The 17741-nt window shown below is 38.5% G+C and overlaps 1 protein-coding gene across 2 annotated transcripts in view; it reads right to left on the reverse strand.

Moving 5' to 3' along the window:
- Window positions 1-3568: 3568 nt before the first annotated feature.
- The window catches only part of Lamp3 (lysosomal associated membrane protein 3), a 38604-nt gene continuing 24431 nt past the window's right edge, over window positions 3569-17741 (reverse strand). The window contains exons 5-6 of one of the 2 annotated variants that reach the window (XM_046466866.2): window positions 15801-15971; window positions 3569-5196 (exon numbers count right to left, since the gene is read on the reverse strand). In XM_046466866.2, coding sequence (XP_046322822.1) covers window positions 5063-5196; window positions 15801-15971 — 305 coding nt within the window. In that variant the 3' untranslated portion in view covers window positions 3569-5062. Of the gene's footprint in view, window positions 5197-12007; window positions 13068-15800; window positions 15972-17741 lie in introns of those variants that run through there. The other variant, XM_046466865.2, reaches the window with a different exon arrangement.

The following is a 17741-nucleotide window of genomic DNA, read 5'->3' on the forward strand; positions in this document are numbered from 1 at the left end:
GAAGCCTTTCATGGAAAGGCTTGATGTGATCTTTTATGTTTTAAAGAATGGGCTCCAGGGGGCCACAAGAGAAGAGTGGTACAGTGGCCTGGAAGAATGATGATGGGGACTTCGATTGAGGTAGTGGCCATGTAAGAAGTGATTAGATCCTGACATATAAAAAAATATATATAATATAAAATATATATTTATTTTAGTTGTAGGTGGAAACAATACCTTTACTTTATTTATTTATTTTTATGTGGTGCTGAGGATCAAACCCAGGGCCTCACATGAGGCCACAACCCCAGCCCCTGATGTATTTTAAAGGCAGTATGGACAGGATGTGCTGATGGATTGAGTTTAGATGCTGAGAGACAGAGAAGGACGAAGATGTCTCCAATGCTGTTGGAATCTAAGTGGTGCCAAGGTGGGAGGAAGAAGCAGATTTGAAGAAGCAGGTTTGGAGGGGGAAGAATAAAAATTGAGATTTTGTTTTCAACTGGTTAGGTTTGAGATCTGTGTGTTACACTTCCATGTGGAACACCAAGGCAGAGGATGATGAAAAAAGATGGCTGAGGAGAGATGGGTATGGTGGCATATGCCTGTGATATCAGCTGCTTAGGAGGCTGAGAAAGGAGGATCATGAGTTCAAAGCCAGCCTCAGCAAAAGCAAGGTGCTAAGTAACTCAGTGAGACCCTGTCTCTAAATAAATAAAATATAAAATAGGGTTGGGGACGTGGCTCAGTGGCTGAGTGTCCCTGAGTTCAATCCCTGGTACCCTGCCACCTCTCCTAAAAAAAAGATGGCTGAGGAGAAAACTTTGGGGAAAACCCTTATTTTAGTTTTCTCCAAAGCTCATGTCGTTAGTTTAATGTGTCAACTTAACTAGCTTTAAATCAAACAGTGCTCTGTGTAGCTATAAAGATATTTTCTAGATATGGTTAATATCTACAATCAGTTGAGTTTAAATAAAGCAGATTCTCCTCAATGAGGTGAGTGGGCCTTATCAATCAGGTGGAGGTTTTAGAGCAAAACTTGCTATTTTCCAGAGAAAAAGTAATTCAGACTTAAGACTGCAGCACCAACTTTTGTCTGAGATTTCAGACACATATACTCATGCATGTGTGTACAGACACACATTCACATACATACACACAGAGAGACTGATATCCTACTGGTTGTTTTGTTTCTTTTTTTTTTTTTTTCTGTTTTCTAGAGATGCTGACTGATGAATTGGAGGAAGGCATAAAGACCAGCGAAGAGGGGGGATGGATGAATAGTGGGAAGCAGAGACTCTGAAATGTGCTTGATCAGAGGCCACAGATGGCAGTTTCAACGAAAGCTTGGTAAAAAAAAAAATCAAACAATAAGGAGAAGACTGAGAATATAGCTCAGTTGTAAAGTGCTGGCCAAGCATGTTGAATCCCTGGGTTCAATCTACAGCATGAAAAAAAATCATAAAGAGAAGTTAAAGAAGATGGAAACTGGAAAGTTTGGTCATGAAGAATTCTATTTTCAAATATCTGCTTATCATCTGAGTCTCTATTATTTCCGGTTTACCTCTATCTGAAATAAAATTGGAGGTAATGTCTTTTCTTAACTATTACAGTCTTTTTCATCTGGTGGAGGCCGGAGACCAGAGGATCTTGCTGCCTTGAAAAATTTCTCTTGCGAATGTTTGCTCAGACCTCAGACCTCATCATCAAAGTGTTCTGCCTTTGATTAAGGTGGTGTCTTTTTACAAGATGCAAATGGCCTTTGGAGGAATAAAATGTAACTCCATAATTATCTACCAACATGAAATAATCAACTAGTGAATAAAATATGGGAGGAATGGCTGAAGCAAGTTGGAGTAGGATTTTGAGGCTGGTGGGGATGTGAGGAAATTAAAACACTATGTGGGCAGTGGCATGGCTTAGGTATGGTTTGAGTGCGTTCCCTGAGGGTTCATAGGTTTGGTCCTTAGTGAGGTGATGTTGGGAGGTGGTGGAAATCTTAGGTCATTGGTGGTGCTTCCCTCAGCAGGGATTAGGGTGGTTCTCATGAGACCATACGTTAGTTCCTGGAATAGTGAGTCTGACTCCCAAATCACTCTTTGGCTTTTGTTGGGATGCAATTTTTTACTCCCATGTGTGCTCGCGTTTTGATACCATCTGCCATTGAGTCCTCACCAGAGGCCAAGCCAAAGGAGCTGCCCAGCCTTGAACATCCTCCCTCTAGTCTTTGAATTAAATGAACCTCTTTTCTTTTTCTTTTTTCTTTTTGGTACTGGGAATTGAACCCAGGGGAACTTTACCACTGAGTTATATCCCCAGCTCTTTTTATTTTTTATTTTGAGAAAGCATCTTGATAAATTGCTGACACTGGCCTTTCATTTGGGATTCTCCTACCTCAGTGCCCCCACTGGGATTACAGATATGTGCTATCATGTCTTGCTGAACCTCTTTTCTTTATAAAATAGTCCACCTCAGGTATTTCATTATAACAATAGAAAACTGATAGAGATACTTAACAAAAACCTTTGCTAGGATAGTCAAGAGGTCATATCCAGAAAGCAAGAGAGGGACTTTTCAAACAGTTTATTTCATAATTTTTGTCCATAACAATTCTTGTTCTTAAAACCAGGTAAAATAAAAACAATAAAACGGGCAAAACTACCTGAAATCTCTTTTCCAATGCAAAACTGGTTTTCTCTTAAAAGCACCCAGGTGGGAGTGAAAGAACTTAATGATTGAAGAGGGACCAGTTCCTCTATGAGATGAAATTCTTTTTCCTTGGCAGAAGTTATTCTTCCATTCCTTTTTATTATTAAAGAAGACACTATTTTGTCTCTCTCCATTGGATCACTATGGATGATTAATATAGGACCTCTTAGTTATCTGAGCTCCTACCAGAGTAAGTTCTTCATCAGTGTTGGCTGTATGGGCCAATAATGGCAGCTCTTAAGACAGTATGCAGTTGGTTGTTCTAACTAAAAGTTGAGAGATTTAGTCTGTAACTTGAATGGTATAGCCATTCAGTTTCTCCCAATAGGGTCTTCCCACTGAGTAATAATGTGGCAATGGAGAATAGGATAAAATAATTTATTTTGGGCTGGGGTTGTGCTCAGCGGCAGAGCGCTCGCCTAGCACATGCGAGGCCCTGGGTTCGATCCTCAGCACCATATAAAAATAAACAAAATAAAGGTATTGTGTCCAACTATAAATAAATAAATAAATAAATAAAATATTTAAAAAATAATTTATTTATAGAAAGATGATTTACTTTATTGATTCAAGCAACAACACCCATATAAAGAAAGATGATAAGAAAAATTTTAGCCAGATACAGTGGCACATGCCTATAATTCTAGCGACTCAGGAGGCTGAGGCAGGAGAATCACACATTCAAGACCAGTCTTAGTAACTTAGTGAGATTCTCAGCAACTTAGTGAGACCCTGTCTCAACATAAAATATTAAAAGGACTGAGGATGTACTTCAGTGGTAAAGTGCCCCTGCATTTTATCCCCATTAAAAAAAAAATAAGAAGAAGAAAGAAAAATTTAAATAGCACAAAAACTAATTACAAGAAATAAATGACATGAATAAATCTTCAAAATAAAATTTTATTACAAAATCTTTAAATACACTTAATATTCCATTAAGACAAAAGTTAGGATCTTACTGATCCTATGGATTCACAAGGGAACAAGTCAGGAATGTCAGTATGTTCTCTAGGTTGAATTGAATGCCACTCTGCTCATGAGGGTAGGGTCATGTGGTCTTTGTTGCTAATATTCTGACTTTGTTCCTTTCCTTAGCAGCAAAACCCAGCAGGAATACTACTTTTGGCTGCTCTGCAGAATAAAGTGAACTGCAGAATAAAATGACTACAACATGCAGAAGCAGAAACTTACCACAAGAGAGCGATATCTACCTTCAAGAAAGAAAAATCGTTCTGTGGTCTGCATTCTTGGTTTTTGAATAAAAGGAACTTGGAGAAGTGTTTTGCTTTCCTTCATCTTTACAGACACAGATAAAAATAAAAGTTGGAAATTGGTGCATGTTTTACAGAGCTCCTCAGTCTCTTTCAGGAAGCTGGGAAGTTTTATTAAAAATGGACTATTTCATTATAAGCAATCTACCATGTACCCTAATGTCTCATGATTCTGGGTTCATCCATTTCCTCAGAAGAAATGGAGCAGATGTGGGTGGGAGGTGTGAGTAGCACTTAGTCTCATTATTCTTGTAGGCCACTTGGTACCATGAAAATATCAAAGACCTTCATACCAGACCAACATGAATTCCAATTCTGGCCCTGACACTCGTTAAGTGCACGGTTATTTAAGTGATCTGTAGCCCTTAAATCTGTGTTTCCTAATCTGTAAATTGTGAGGATTAAATTAGATGTGTGTAAATGCCTTAGCCTAGTATCTGACACATGTGTTTGATAGGGCCATGGTAATTGCTGCTTGCTTATTTAATTCTGTTGTCTGTAGTATTTAGTAAATCTGGAACAGCAATCATCGAGATTTTGATGTTGGTCTCACATCAAAAACCTAGACAACCTGAGATACGTTGTTCTTTCTGATGATCTTTTTGAAAATTTAAACTGAAAAAGGAGATAAGTCTCATAAGGCATATGTACATCAAATAAACACAGATGTAAAAGCACTGAAAGTCCATTTGATAGACAAAGCAAAGGCATTTTTTTTTAACCTGGAAAAGATCAAGGGGAAAATAAAATTCTCAATGCAAACACAAGTAGCATTAATTACAATGGACATTTTATAATATGGAGGCACATGCCACTTTACATGCATTATGTAGATTCAACGTATCTCAATTATTTTTGGTTACAATATTCTGAAGAAAGCTAGAAAATACTCTTAAATACTAAGTCATAAGATGAACAATATTGAGAAATTGTGAAATATTTGGAAATATTTAGAAATTGTGCTGCTTGAACTTAAATCACAATTTGGTTTTAGAGGAAGATGGTGGTTTACATCATTGGAAGAACCCACACCCTAAGTTAAGCCCCCAACATACTGAAAACGATGAACGAATTCTCTAAATTCCATTTCCCTTGGGCACCAATTAGATTCTCTGGTATCCAGATGACTGACGCCTTAGGCGGATTGTATAGACACCTATACCCACAAGGCAGAGGCCAATCACGATGGCCCCAATCACTGGAAGCACAATTGTGTAGTCAGACGAACACTCATCCACTAAGAGAGAAAACAAATACAATATAGTAGGTAAGGTTTGGTGACGACAGACCAGAAAGGAGAGTGGAAAGGACATGAGTGTTGGAGTCAAACACATCCGATTTCCCTGTGTGTGTGTGTGTGTGTGTGTATGCGCAGTTTGCACCCTGCCTTTATGCGTGGCAAGCAAATGCTCTACCGCTGAGCTACATTGCTAGCCTCTGGTCTTGGCTTTTAATTATATCATTAATTAGCTGTGTGATCTTAAGTAATTTACCCTTATAATTCTCTCATTTATAAAGTAAGCAGATAATATATGAGATTATTGGTTGATTAAGTAAAATAACCTTTTTTTCCTCAGCTATAAATATTCAATCATTGTTAGCTCTATTTCCTGAACTGGCCAAGAAGTAATCCCACATGTGCTCCCTGTAAAATGGGATGTGCCTATGGAAAAGATAATTTGTGTCATAGGATTCTAGATGATCTCTTGAAAACATGGGATGTTTATCCACTTTTAAAACATTTTTTATCACTCCTAAGGTTTTCTTGTATCACTTAAACTAATTTTTTTTTAAAAAAAGACCAATTAAAAGCAATATCAAAAAGTTCAAAAGTAAAAGTTTATAAACTTGTCAACACTGTTTTTTCTTTATTCCATCAGAGAGTACCTATTCAATTCATTTAAAAAAAAAAACAGCTAGGTCAGAGATTAATCAATCTTGGCTGAAGAAGAATGGAAGGACCTGGGGATTAAGGAGAACTTGATAGAATATTCAGTGTAATAAAGAGTTTGAGAGAAAAAAGCAAATAAGTGGAGAACTATATATCTTACTCATAGATAAGATACATTTATATATATAGATATATCTTATTTATCTTACATACCATATCTAAAGTATGATATATGTGTGTGTGTATACACACACACACACACACACACATATACAAATTGTGTCCTGAACCAAAGATCACCATTCACCCACTCCTATGTACCTGATGTCCAAGAAAAAAAAGATCAAGAGAGGTCAGGCAGGGAGATTTCAGAATAAAGAAAATTAATATAAGAAAGAAACTGTATTTGTGGTACACTATTTGATTTGCAATGGGCAATATTTATGTAATTATAATAACACGTGCTTTAGTAATTAACCAGAAATAGTGGTATAACCATAAATCCTTTACCTGCTATAGCAGGAAACTGACCAATTAAGAAATATCGTGAGGACTGGGGTTGCAGCTCAGTGGTAGATGCTTGCCTAGCACTTGTGAGGCACTGGTTTGATCCATAGCATCACATAAAAATAAAAGGCATTATGTCCATCTACAACTAAAGCAATATTAAAAAAAAAGAAATATCATGATACAATTTTTTTTAACTTTTTTAGAATTATGGAGATAAATATCAGAGGAAGCTGTTAAAAGTAGTTAAAAGCACTTTATCTCTCGAGGGTTCAGCAGAGAAATGATGCTTTTCATAACCCCTTTTGTAGTAAATGAGACTTTAGTTACTTATAGATAAATGAGAAAACGAATTTTGATAAGAAATTAAAATGAGTGGAAAAAATAAAAAACATACTTGTTGATCTAATAAATCTATCTCTAGGACTTCATAGTAAAGATATGTTCAGGGGCTGCGGTGGTAAATGAGTCCAGCCTGTGAAAAGCCCTGGGTTTGATACCCAGTACTGGACAAACAAGAGATATGTTCATACAACCATTCTAAGAGACTCTATCAGAAATTTAAACTGATATTCATACAATGGAATATAATGTAGCCACTAAAAAGAATGTGGTAGTATGTGTGCCTAGCATGCACAAGGCCTTGCACCTTCACCCCAAAATATAATGTGAAAATTCTCAATGTGGCAACTAGAAGTTCCCTAAAGACCTTCAAAGGATATTAAGAACCCAAACAAACGTACAGTGTATCTGATGTGAAAAGATATACAAAAACCTGAAAAAAGGACTGTGGTGAAAGTGGAGGGCAAATTTTACTTTCTATATTGTTTTATTTAGTTTAACACTTTTAAATATATTTAAAATGTAGAAAAATTTACAAAGAAAAATAGCTATCTAATTACTACATTTGGTTTGAATGAATCACTGTAAATCTTGGTAGACATTTGCTTCCTATGTGCATGTGTATGTGTGCTCATGCACGTGCTTAAATAAAAATCATTCTATTTTAAATAATCTATACTCACTATAAGTGATTAAAACAATTACGAAAAGTACAAGTAAAAAAGTAAAAACCTATTACCTCAAAACTACTCACCCAGAAATAATTGTTAACTTGAACAAGCCCTGTTTCAGGCATCTTTCTTTAAAACTATAAGAATTGATGGGCAGAAAAATGAGCAAAGTACTTTTACCAAAATAGGATCATGCAAGTGCTATTTTACTAAAGCTCTTGATTTTTATTTTACTTGAATTTAATAGAAGAAAAAACACTAAGATGAAATGGGAGGAATTATTGAATGACAGTGTTTATTTGTCACAGGAAGTACTGTTTTATAAAGGATACCTTTAAAGTTCAAAAAAGAGATTATGAAATACACATTAGATGATTATGAAATGCATTGATGTTATGAAATAAATCAGAGTCATGGGTTTTCTAAACCCTGTTTCCAAATTTAACCATTATCTGTTGATACCATCTTTAAAGATCAATATTAATAGATTCTCTCCCATCTCTTTTGTCCAACTCCAAATTTTGAATAATTATATTATTTATTTTTTAAAAATCACTGTTCAGGCTCATAACATTTCAGTTCTATTCTGTAACTATGATTCCTATAGTCTTCAAAAAATGTGTTGTGGGGGCTGGAGTTGTGGCTCAGTGGTAGAGCACTTGCCTGGCATGTGTGAGGCCCTGGGTTCAATCCTCAGCACTGCATATAAATAAATAAATAAAACAAAAGATCCATTTACAACTAAAAATATTTTTTAAAAAATATGTTGTGTTGGGACTGGGGATATAGCTCAGATATATATGGTAGAGTGCTTGCCTCACGTGCACAAGGCCAGCACCACACACACATACACACACACACAAAAAAATGTGTTGTGAAGATAGAATATATTCAGATTATTTAAAACGTTAAAATAAAACAAGATGTTGTGCATTGAGAAGTTCCTCTTTAACCTCTTCCCCCATCCCCATTAGACAACTACTTTTTAAAAATTTTCTTATATGTAGTTCCAATGTTTACTTGTGCACATATTAACAAAAATGAAAAAAAATCCTTTTATTTCTCTTTTTTCTCAGTATTATGAACTATGCTTTTTGATTTAGCAATATATTTTGGGGGCTAGAATGGTGGCTCAGGGCTAGAGCACTTGCCTAGCATGTGTGAGGCATTGAGTTTGATCCTCAGCACTACATATAAATAAATAAATAAATAAATAAATAAATAAAGGCCCATCGGCAACTAAAAAAATATATGTTAAGAAATAGTATATTTTGGATAGTTTTTCCTTATTCATATCTAGCAGCCTCAGTTTTTATAGGTATTTTGTATTTTGTTGGGGATATCCTAGTTTTTAAATCTGTTCCCAGTTGATGGATCCTTGTTTGTTTGTTTTTTTTTTGTTTGTTTGTTTTTTATTGTTGTTTTCTTTTTGTGGTGCTAGGGATTGAATCCATTTTGTTTGCATGGGAGGCAAGCATTCTACCAACTGAGGTATATCCCCAGCCCTTCCTTTTTTTTGGCCAACTTTTTCTATTGCAAATAATACTGTAATGAGTAACATGTACAAATATGGTATCATATACCACAAGGTATATTTATATTCCCAGATCCATAATTGGTTAGTACTTTTTATATTTGTATGAATAAAATGTTCAACAGCATTTGTGTGTGTGTGTGTGTGTTAGTGATTTTCCTATTCCTGAAGCCTATTTGTTTGTTTCCTTGTTTGTCTTATGGCTCATCTCCTATCTGGCTAAGTTTCACTGTCAAACATTATCTTTAGAATGGCTTATTGGTGCTGTCAACATCCTTGGATTTAGTCAAGGCTGACGACATCTGTTGATTGCGTTTATACCTAAATATTAATTTTGGATTACACTTTCTTTCCCTAAGAACTTGGTAGGCACCAGTTCATTGTTTATTGGTTTTAAATGATACTGTAAAAAAATCTGAGGCCAACTTTAACTCCCCCATTTATAAGTGATTCTCTATCCCCCTACAAGTTCTATAGCTTACTTCAGATATGTCCTAGACTTTCTATATCAATTATTTTCTGTGATACACTGTGCTCTTTCAATCCCAGCTCCAATTACTTATCTCAAAAAAAATTCTTCTGAATCTTCAAATATATCTTCATTCTATTTTTGAGCTCTCTCAGAGGTACCAAGTATCATTACATTGGATGGCCTGAATAGCATCTCTATTTAGTATCTTTCACAGGATGCTTTATTTATGAGGTTTTGTCTACATTAACTGTGATTACCTCAGTCTTTCTCGCCATGAAAATGATATTTCAGATATTTCAGTCCTACCTATTCTATTCTTGCTGTTTCTATATAATATTGAGTGATACTGCTTTGATATTCTTAGAAGTGAAATGTCCTTTTATCTTACTTCTTCATTTAACACCTCATCTTTGAACTCTGCTTACATAGAATCACCTTCTCAAATGAGTCTCAGTAAAAAAGCAATTGTCAGGGATTTCTTTCTGTTCCTGAGTTTTCTTTGTCTTTTATCAAATGTGTCCATTTCTATTCTCTGTCACAGGCTAACTGTCTTCTGTTCCCATGCATAGGCTGAAGTCCTAACCCTGGAACCACAGAGCATGACTATATAAGGATATACTGTCTCTTAAAAAAATGAAGTTAAAATGAGGTCATTGGAGTAAAATCCAATCCAATATGAATGGTGTCCTTAGAAGGAGATGACATTGGGCATATAGGTATGAAAGGAAGGAAGGATATATAGGTCTTCTTTGTGAAGACCTGGGCTACTTGCAGCCAAGGGGAGAGGCCTCAGAAGAACCAACACTGTTGACACCTTGCTCTTGGCTTTCCAGTCCCCAACACTGTGAGAATAGAAATTTCTGTTGTTTCAGGCATCCTGTTTATGGTACTTTGTTATAGCATTCCTGGCAAATTAACGTACCCTCCCCACTTTCGCCACTGTAATTTTCTAGCATTCTTGACTGTTTTGTTACAGTACTTTTGCAGAGTGGTCATGCAGTTCTTGCTCATACTTGAGCAGGGTAGTCCAGAAATTCAATTTCCTATGATGCCATTTAGGCAAATTATGTTTTTTTTTTCCCCCATTGCCTATGAGATCAGTCAGTGGTTCCCTTTGAGCTACATATTTTGATTCTATCTTCTTCTTCTTCTTTTTTTTTTAGCCTGAGAATTAGCTAGAGTTTAGAGATAGCCTTAGGTTTGGGGCTGGCTCCCCAATTCACTCCCATACGTCCCATGTTAACTCTTCCTAGTCTTTCCAAGAGCTACTGTCACTCTCCCAGGTCAGAGAAGGAAGAAGATGAAGCAACCACTCTTGTTTCCTCCAAGAATGGAATGGAAGCAGGCGTTCACAGAATTTTTCTTCTCACATTGTAGGCTTCTTAGGATAGATATAATTATGGTGGGGAAGAGGAAGGCAGGGTCAGGAGCCCCACTCAGTTGCCCCTCCACTCTCCACTCTGCCCACAGAAAGTGGGCAGAGCTATAAGTGCATAACATACCCAAGCACTTATTTATTGGTGATTCATATGAAGCCTTTGTTCTTTGCAGTTACTGCAATGTCAATTCAAATTAATTTTAAGGATGATTTGTATGGGTATCGGGGGATAGATAACTGGAGTTTAGGCAACCATCACCCAAAAGAACTCACTGAAGATGCTAGAAGGGAAAATTTAAATTTGTATGAACTGCCTTCTCCTGCTACTCTTGAAGTGAAATTCTGCTTTTTGTTTCCACCTGCTGTGGGAGAAACTGCCACATCCTAGAAGATTAAATTTACTCTAGTTATTCTGCAGGGTGGTTAGTGGCACAGTGAATAAACACCTCGCCCTCTGCTCTCTAGAATCTTTCAAATGCTCTTCACCTTGAGCACAAGGGAGCCTGCAGAAGGCACCTATTTGAGGGAGGAGGAGAAAAAAGGGTAAGTTTCTGCAAAGCCAAGCCCTTGCTCTTAACCCCGAGTCACTTTGGGGAACACCAGGCCCTCACGCCCCAGATTTCTATTGACATCTCCTGTTTTAAGGAGGAAACAGGTATTTCCTGACACTCCGATTTCAGCCTTCAGAGGCTCTTCAGGCTCTCTTGAAGCTGAGTGCCCTCTCTACCACTTCACTTCTAAGAAAGAGGAGAGAGCGAAAATACCTCTAAAGAGAGCCAGTGCATTTCCTAGATAAGCAGCAGTTACAGAGCTGTTGTTGAATTTCATAAACTTCCTGTTAGAAATGAGGAGTGGCAGGCACCCTTGGAAGATGGAAAAAATAGGAAAGAAACTTCCTGTTAGTAAAATCAGTTAAGAACATCTGGAAATCCATTATGTTCTCTTTTTATCTGAACTGAAATCTCAACTCTCATATTTAAACACTCACTCAATATAATAAAAAACCATTAATAGAATGTTTTCCTCCAGTTAACAATCACTCGCAATCAGGAATTTACTGGTTTATAAGTTGTTTTTTTTGGTGAATGTTTGCAAAGAGGCAAAGGTCATGATCTAGGTAAGTCAACCTCTTCTTCCTGACCTAGCTCTCCTCCAGAAATAGCCCAAATCAATAAATATATAAGGACAGAATAGCATCGAAGATAGACAAATCAGAAAAAAAAAAGTGTTAAGAAAGATGACAACAAATGAAGTTAAAGAAACTGAAGAACGAATATTTATTACATCTCTTTTGTTTGCCAAGATCTTTGATATGTGTTTTACATTAAAAAGTGAAATATTAGACAGTTTCTATTTTTAAAAATAATAATATATTGGAATAGTATAGAATATCTTTTAAAAATGATAGTATATTAAGACCATTTATAATTTGAGTAAGTCAGAGTTTGGATAAAATCCAGGAGTTTAAAGTCACTTTTTATCTATTTTGAAATGGACTTTTATACTTGCTGGATATTTTTTAAAAGAAACTGGATATTGAGAATATTCTTAAAAATATATAAGAAAAATCAGTGCAGTTTTAAAATGTCTTTCCTATCATCCTCCCTCCGGATTTTGGCTTTCTTCTTCTCCCAAGCACAGTGTTCATGCCTGTCTTTTGCCCCCTGATTCTTGAAACCAGACCTGTCTTATTCATATATGGAAGGTGGCCCTCGGGCCAAGCTGACACAGCCTCCCTCAGCAGATTGGAGGAAGTGGGGTGAGGGGTGCCCTCTGGACAGCCCTTTGCTGGCCCTCTGGTGGAAAATTGGGTTTCCTAACCAGTTTGGGAAAGTGGGACAGGCAAAGAAAGCTGTCAATCATGGATGGGTGCAGTGGTGCACACCTGTAATCCAAAGGGTCTAGAGGCTAAGGTAGGAGCATCGTGAGTTCAAAGCCAGCCTCAGCAAAAGTGAGGTGCTGAGCAAGTCAGTGAGACCCTGTCTCTAAATATAATACAAAATAGGGCTGGGGGGATGTGGCTTAGTGGTCAAGTGCCCCTGAGTTCAATCCCCAGAACCCCCTCTCCCCAGCGCCCCCGCAAAAAAAAGAGGTCGACCCTTTCACTTTTGGCTGAATATTAAGCCAGAATTCCCAAGGCCATCGCCCTGCACATTTTGAAGAAGGTGGGGCTTTACATGCGTTCATATCCTCTATTGGGCCTCTTTCTGGCCACCAGGCATGCGGTTAGCCAAATGACAAGTAGTCCTGCGATACTCAGGCCCACGGCCACAGGGATCTCTCTCCTGTTTCTGTCACTGAAGCATTCATCCGCTGTAATTGAAGTCAGAGTAACAGGTGTTATAGGCTGGCCACAAAAGCTGGGAAGTGATACTGCCCCTGTCTGTCTCAGTGTCATAGAAAAGGAAACTGAAAGAGAGGTGGAGCTCTGGGCCTCCACCTGCTGCCTCAGACAACAGATGGGTGAAAGCAGGAAGGAAAAGGATCAATACAGTGGATCTGAAATGGGTAGGGCTGGTAGTTGCTTAAGGAGTTTATTCAAAGGTAGATCTACAGGTCCCATGCCCAGGAATATGGAATTTAGTGGGGCTGAGGTGGGGCCTGGGGACTCCGATGCAGCTGGGAGGCAGATCCAACCTTGGGCAACACTGGTTTGGTCTAGAGGGTTATGACTGGAGTCCTGTTCTAACTCTCAATCCAGATGAGCCCTGGAGCTGGGTCCTCCAACTCCAGAAAAGGGTTCCTGTACCCAAGTTTTCTATTCAAACTCTTTTCTTCTTAAAGGGGCTGCTGGAACAACCTGGTGTTCTTTGGATGACAGAAAATTTAAAAACAACAACAAAAAATATGTAAAAAGAGAGCAAAAGTAAACTTCTTGTGGGCTCCCGTGTCCTAGGGAGAAGAGGTATGATGCGAGGTCAGTGTCTGAGGTTTGGGGTGATCTTTTCTTTGACAAGGCTGAACTTTTGTACTTGTTGGATTCCTCTCCATTTAAATGTCAACCACTGGCCAAGATTTCCCTAACTCCACCCTCCGTCTGCCACCAATGCTGTGTCAATCGAATCTTCCTCTATACCTCAGTAGCCCTTTCATGTCTTTTTTTTTTTTTAAATTATTTTTTTAGATGTTGATGGACCTTTATTTTATTCATTTATTTATATGTGGTGCTGAGAGAATCAAACCCAGTGCCTCATACATGCTAGACTAGCACTCTACCACTGAGCCACAACCCCAGCCCCTGCACATGTCTTTTTTAGCACCATATTTTACAATAGCCTGATCCTTTTGATCACCATCTCTCATTCTCTGATAAAAAATACTACTTAGGTGGTGGCGCATGGCTGTAATCCCAGTGTCTTGGGAGGCTGAGGTAGGAGGATCACAAGTTCAAAGCCAGCCTCAGCAACTTAGTGAGGCGCTAAGCAACTTATCAAGACCCTGTCTCAAAATAAAAAACAAATGGCTGGGCATGTGGCTCAGTGTGAAGCGCCCCTGGGTTCAAACCCTGGTACCAAAAAACAAAACAAATGAAAAAATAACCCCCCCAAAATTGTTAAAGGAATGACATAAATCTTCCCATTTGAGCATGTGTAGGGAGATTTGAATAGCAAAGGCCAGGAAAATGGAGTTGAGCTCCAGCAGTGATGGTGGGGTAAACGAGAATATTCTGGCAGTAGAATCAGTAGGGCTTTGTGAGCGTTTGGTGAGAGGGTGGAAGAGAAGAGCGAAGGATAACGGAGCCTCTTGCTTGAGGACTCACCAATGAACAGTGAGTTTTAGGAAAACAAAGTAAAAAAAAAAAAGAGCTTCTCTCCATCTGCTTTTTAGCACTGATAATAGGAGCCAGGTGTGTGTTCCTGAAAGGTTTGATTCCCCAGCCCTGCTCGCTTCCTGCGTCACAGAGGTTCTGATGGGGAAGATGAGCAAATGTGGGCCTCATTTTAATTTCACATGATCAGTCATGGAGGGTTTCAAACCTTCATCATGTGCTTTAGAAAAATACTTTCCCTACATTTGAAGTTTTGAGACCAGCTGACAAAGTGTTTGTTGCTAATTTTACTATTTAACCTGAGTTCTAAATTTTACTATTTAACCTGACTGTAAAACCTGCAGAAATCAGGGCTCCAAGGTGAGCAAGGCCTGATGCCTTAGTCTGCTAAGTGTTTCCCACTACATTGGAGGTGTTTTCTGCTAGACACATCTTTGATTTTATAATGAAACCCAATGTGAAATCAGATTCTTACTATAGAAATTTAATATATGGCTAAACTTCTAGCTTAACCTATTTTGGATAATTGAGAAGAACTTATATAAGATTTTTGATGTCTCCTGTGAGGGATATTTTAGAAATTGAAGCTCACAAGCCTCTGATCATGAGTAGGAAAACTTGTGACCCTGCTTTCTGGGTGGGGAGAAAAAGGCTTTTCTGGAAAGTCACCCTACTCTGCTCCTGGCCCTTGTCCAAGGGCTGGTTTCCTTCCTGGGCAGCATCAGGCAAGCTCTGCCTGTGGTGGTTCAAACCCAAAGCAGAAGTTAGATGGAAACTAAAACTAACTATGGGGAAACACTGTTGGGTAGAACAACCCGTAACTGAGAAGAGGGGATCCAACAGAGTTTCTTTCTTTTTCAAATTTTGCTCCTTTCCTTCTGCAGGTGGGAAAGAATCTATTCTGAAAGCTTCATTCACTAATTCTCAGAATCTATAAAGTGTTCTCCAAACATGCCAGAGTTCCCCCAGGGCTCAGTAGCATGTATAAGGGATATCACAGATGTTCTTCCTGATGGATTGCGTGTGTGCTGAAATGAGTGAGAATGTGTTTTGGTTGGACAATGTGAATGCATCCTGCTGGGAGAGAGCTGTGAGTGTGCATGAGTTAAGGCATCTGGTTCTGAGGAGAGAGTGGCCAGGGGGAACTCTGTCCTTAGAGCTTTGTGGATGTTTCTATTCTAGAAAGCTCATGTAATTCCTGCCCCTTAGACAGCATCAGATAGAACTTGACTTGGAAGTGAAGCCTATGTTTGTGGCTTGATGAACATTTAACTTACCATTTCCAAAGTGATCTCCTTCGAAGTCGAAGGCTTGAAGTTGGACGTTCATTGTTTTCAGCTGAAGCTGTGGGGACAGCTGGATGCTCTGTTCACTCACACACTTGAAGGAATGCCCAACCACCGTCTCAAACATCATCACAGCACTTTTCATGCCTTTGTAAGCTTTCTCTGAAGAGAAAAAGTGAAATTTACCTATAAAAAAATTCTGGCCTTTCTCCACTGAGTCCCAGTTGTTGCTGGGCGGGGAGAAAAATGTGACCCACGTGCCACATGAAAGGACTTTCTTTAGATGTGGCTCTCTGAGGGTCCTGCTACCTTCTCCTCATGAAAAAAATACCCTTATTTTTTGGGGAGGCTCTGGAGTATAGGGGAAATGTCTCACAGAAATGTTGAGGATTCTGAAGTGAGAACTTTGAGGAATGCTTCCTCCAGTTCTTTTAAATCACTGGAGATGGTTGTCAGTGCTTAAGAGGTACCCACAGAAATTTTAATAATAAGAGAGGACTGCTCTCTGACACAGTCACAAGAGCCCTTAGTGACCCAGAGCAGAGATAGGCAAAGTCAGCAAGTGGAGCGTTCGCATATCACTGGCTGAGTGCATAATAGAGTAGGAGGAAGAACTCAGCAGGAGAGGATGTTACATCCACCCATGGAAACTGAGAAGGGCAGGGCCTGTGTCTTCTCTTCTGAATGCTATCCTCAGTCTTCCTTGCCTATAAGCCCTATGTGCTTGGCCTGAAGGTCCCTCAGACCTCACTGGCTGTATGTTTCTTCTCTTGGACACACTGGTGCCCTGCTGGCCCTTGGCACCCCAGCAAGCTACTTGGTAGAGTGCTCAAGGACAGGCCCTGTCTTATGACAGGTGCACCCTCTTCAGGGAGGTGATACTTCAAGGTAGATGGGGTTAAGGATTTTAATCACATAATGAAGTTTATTGGCTCTAATTCCACACTTGTCAAGCACCCTTCTTCCTGTCCATAGTTAGGCTTCTTGAATGGGAAAAAACTCGTTGGCCAGAGGACCCAACTGTCTTGTCTTCTTGGCCATTATAGCGAGAAATAGCCATGTGATCAATTAACAAGTTGGCATTAAGGTCTACATTTCATGTGCAAATGCCCTAGATGTTTCCTACATATGACCAGGAGTAACTCCTAACAGAGAAGAGAGGATCAACAGAGTCTTTCTTTCTCAAATGACTGCATCTTGCTCTTTTCCTTCTGGAGGTGGGAAAACTTGTGAAAAAAACTGTGAAACTTGTGCATATTACTGTATCATGTGATCCTGATCCCTCTCTCCCCACACTCATGGTCTATTATCACCACTCCACTAAAAGTGTGACTGCATTAATACTACAACTACGACTGATTGCTGCTACTAATAGCACCATCACAGCCACTGTCACTATAGCTCCTGTTGCCAATGCTAAGTCTTGATCATTGGGACCTGGGATCATATTTCCCCTTCATCAGCATCTAAATTAATTTCTGGTCTGACTTTCCCTTCCCCTGACTCTTAAGATGACTACCTTATCACTGGCAAAAATTTGATCCACGCCTAGTGATAACATCAGTTAATTTATGTTAGCACTCACATATTTATTCCCCAGCCTATATGAGACAGATTTGAGTAATGCACATGAAAATATGTTCTCAATATGATATTTTACTTACATTTAACCAATAATCATTAACAAAATCCTCCTGAACAATATCAACATAATATAGTAAATATTTTAAATAGATGTTACCCCACATTTTCATTTTTTTGGGCCAGTTTCTTTAGTGTAATTTCTTAATTAATAGAATAATGTTTAAGCTAATCCAAAGGTAGAACTTTGAAAAGGAGAAAACAGACACAAAATCCAGTGTCTGCACAGAGAAAGTGGGTCAATACAGGTGTGTTGTCTAAGAGTAGGTTTTCTGGGGAAACATCCGGGGC

Source organism: Marmota monax, unplaced genomic scaffold (assembly GCF_021218885.2).
Source record: "Marmota monax isolate L192 unplaced genomic scaffold, Marmota_monax_Labrador192_F-V1.1 WCK01_AAM20220418_F8-fsc00074, whole genome shotgun sequence".
Taxonomy (NCBI): domain Eukaryota; kingdom Metazoa; phylum Chordata; class Mammalia; order Rodentia; family Sciuridae; genus Marmota; species Marmota monax.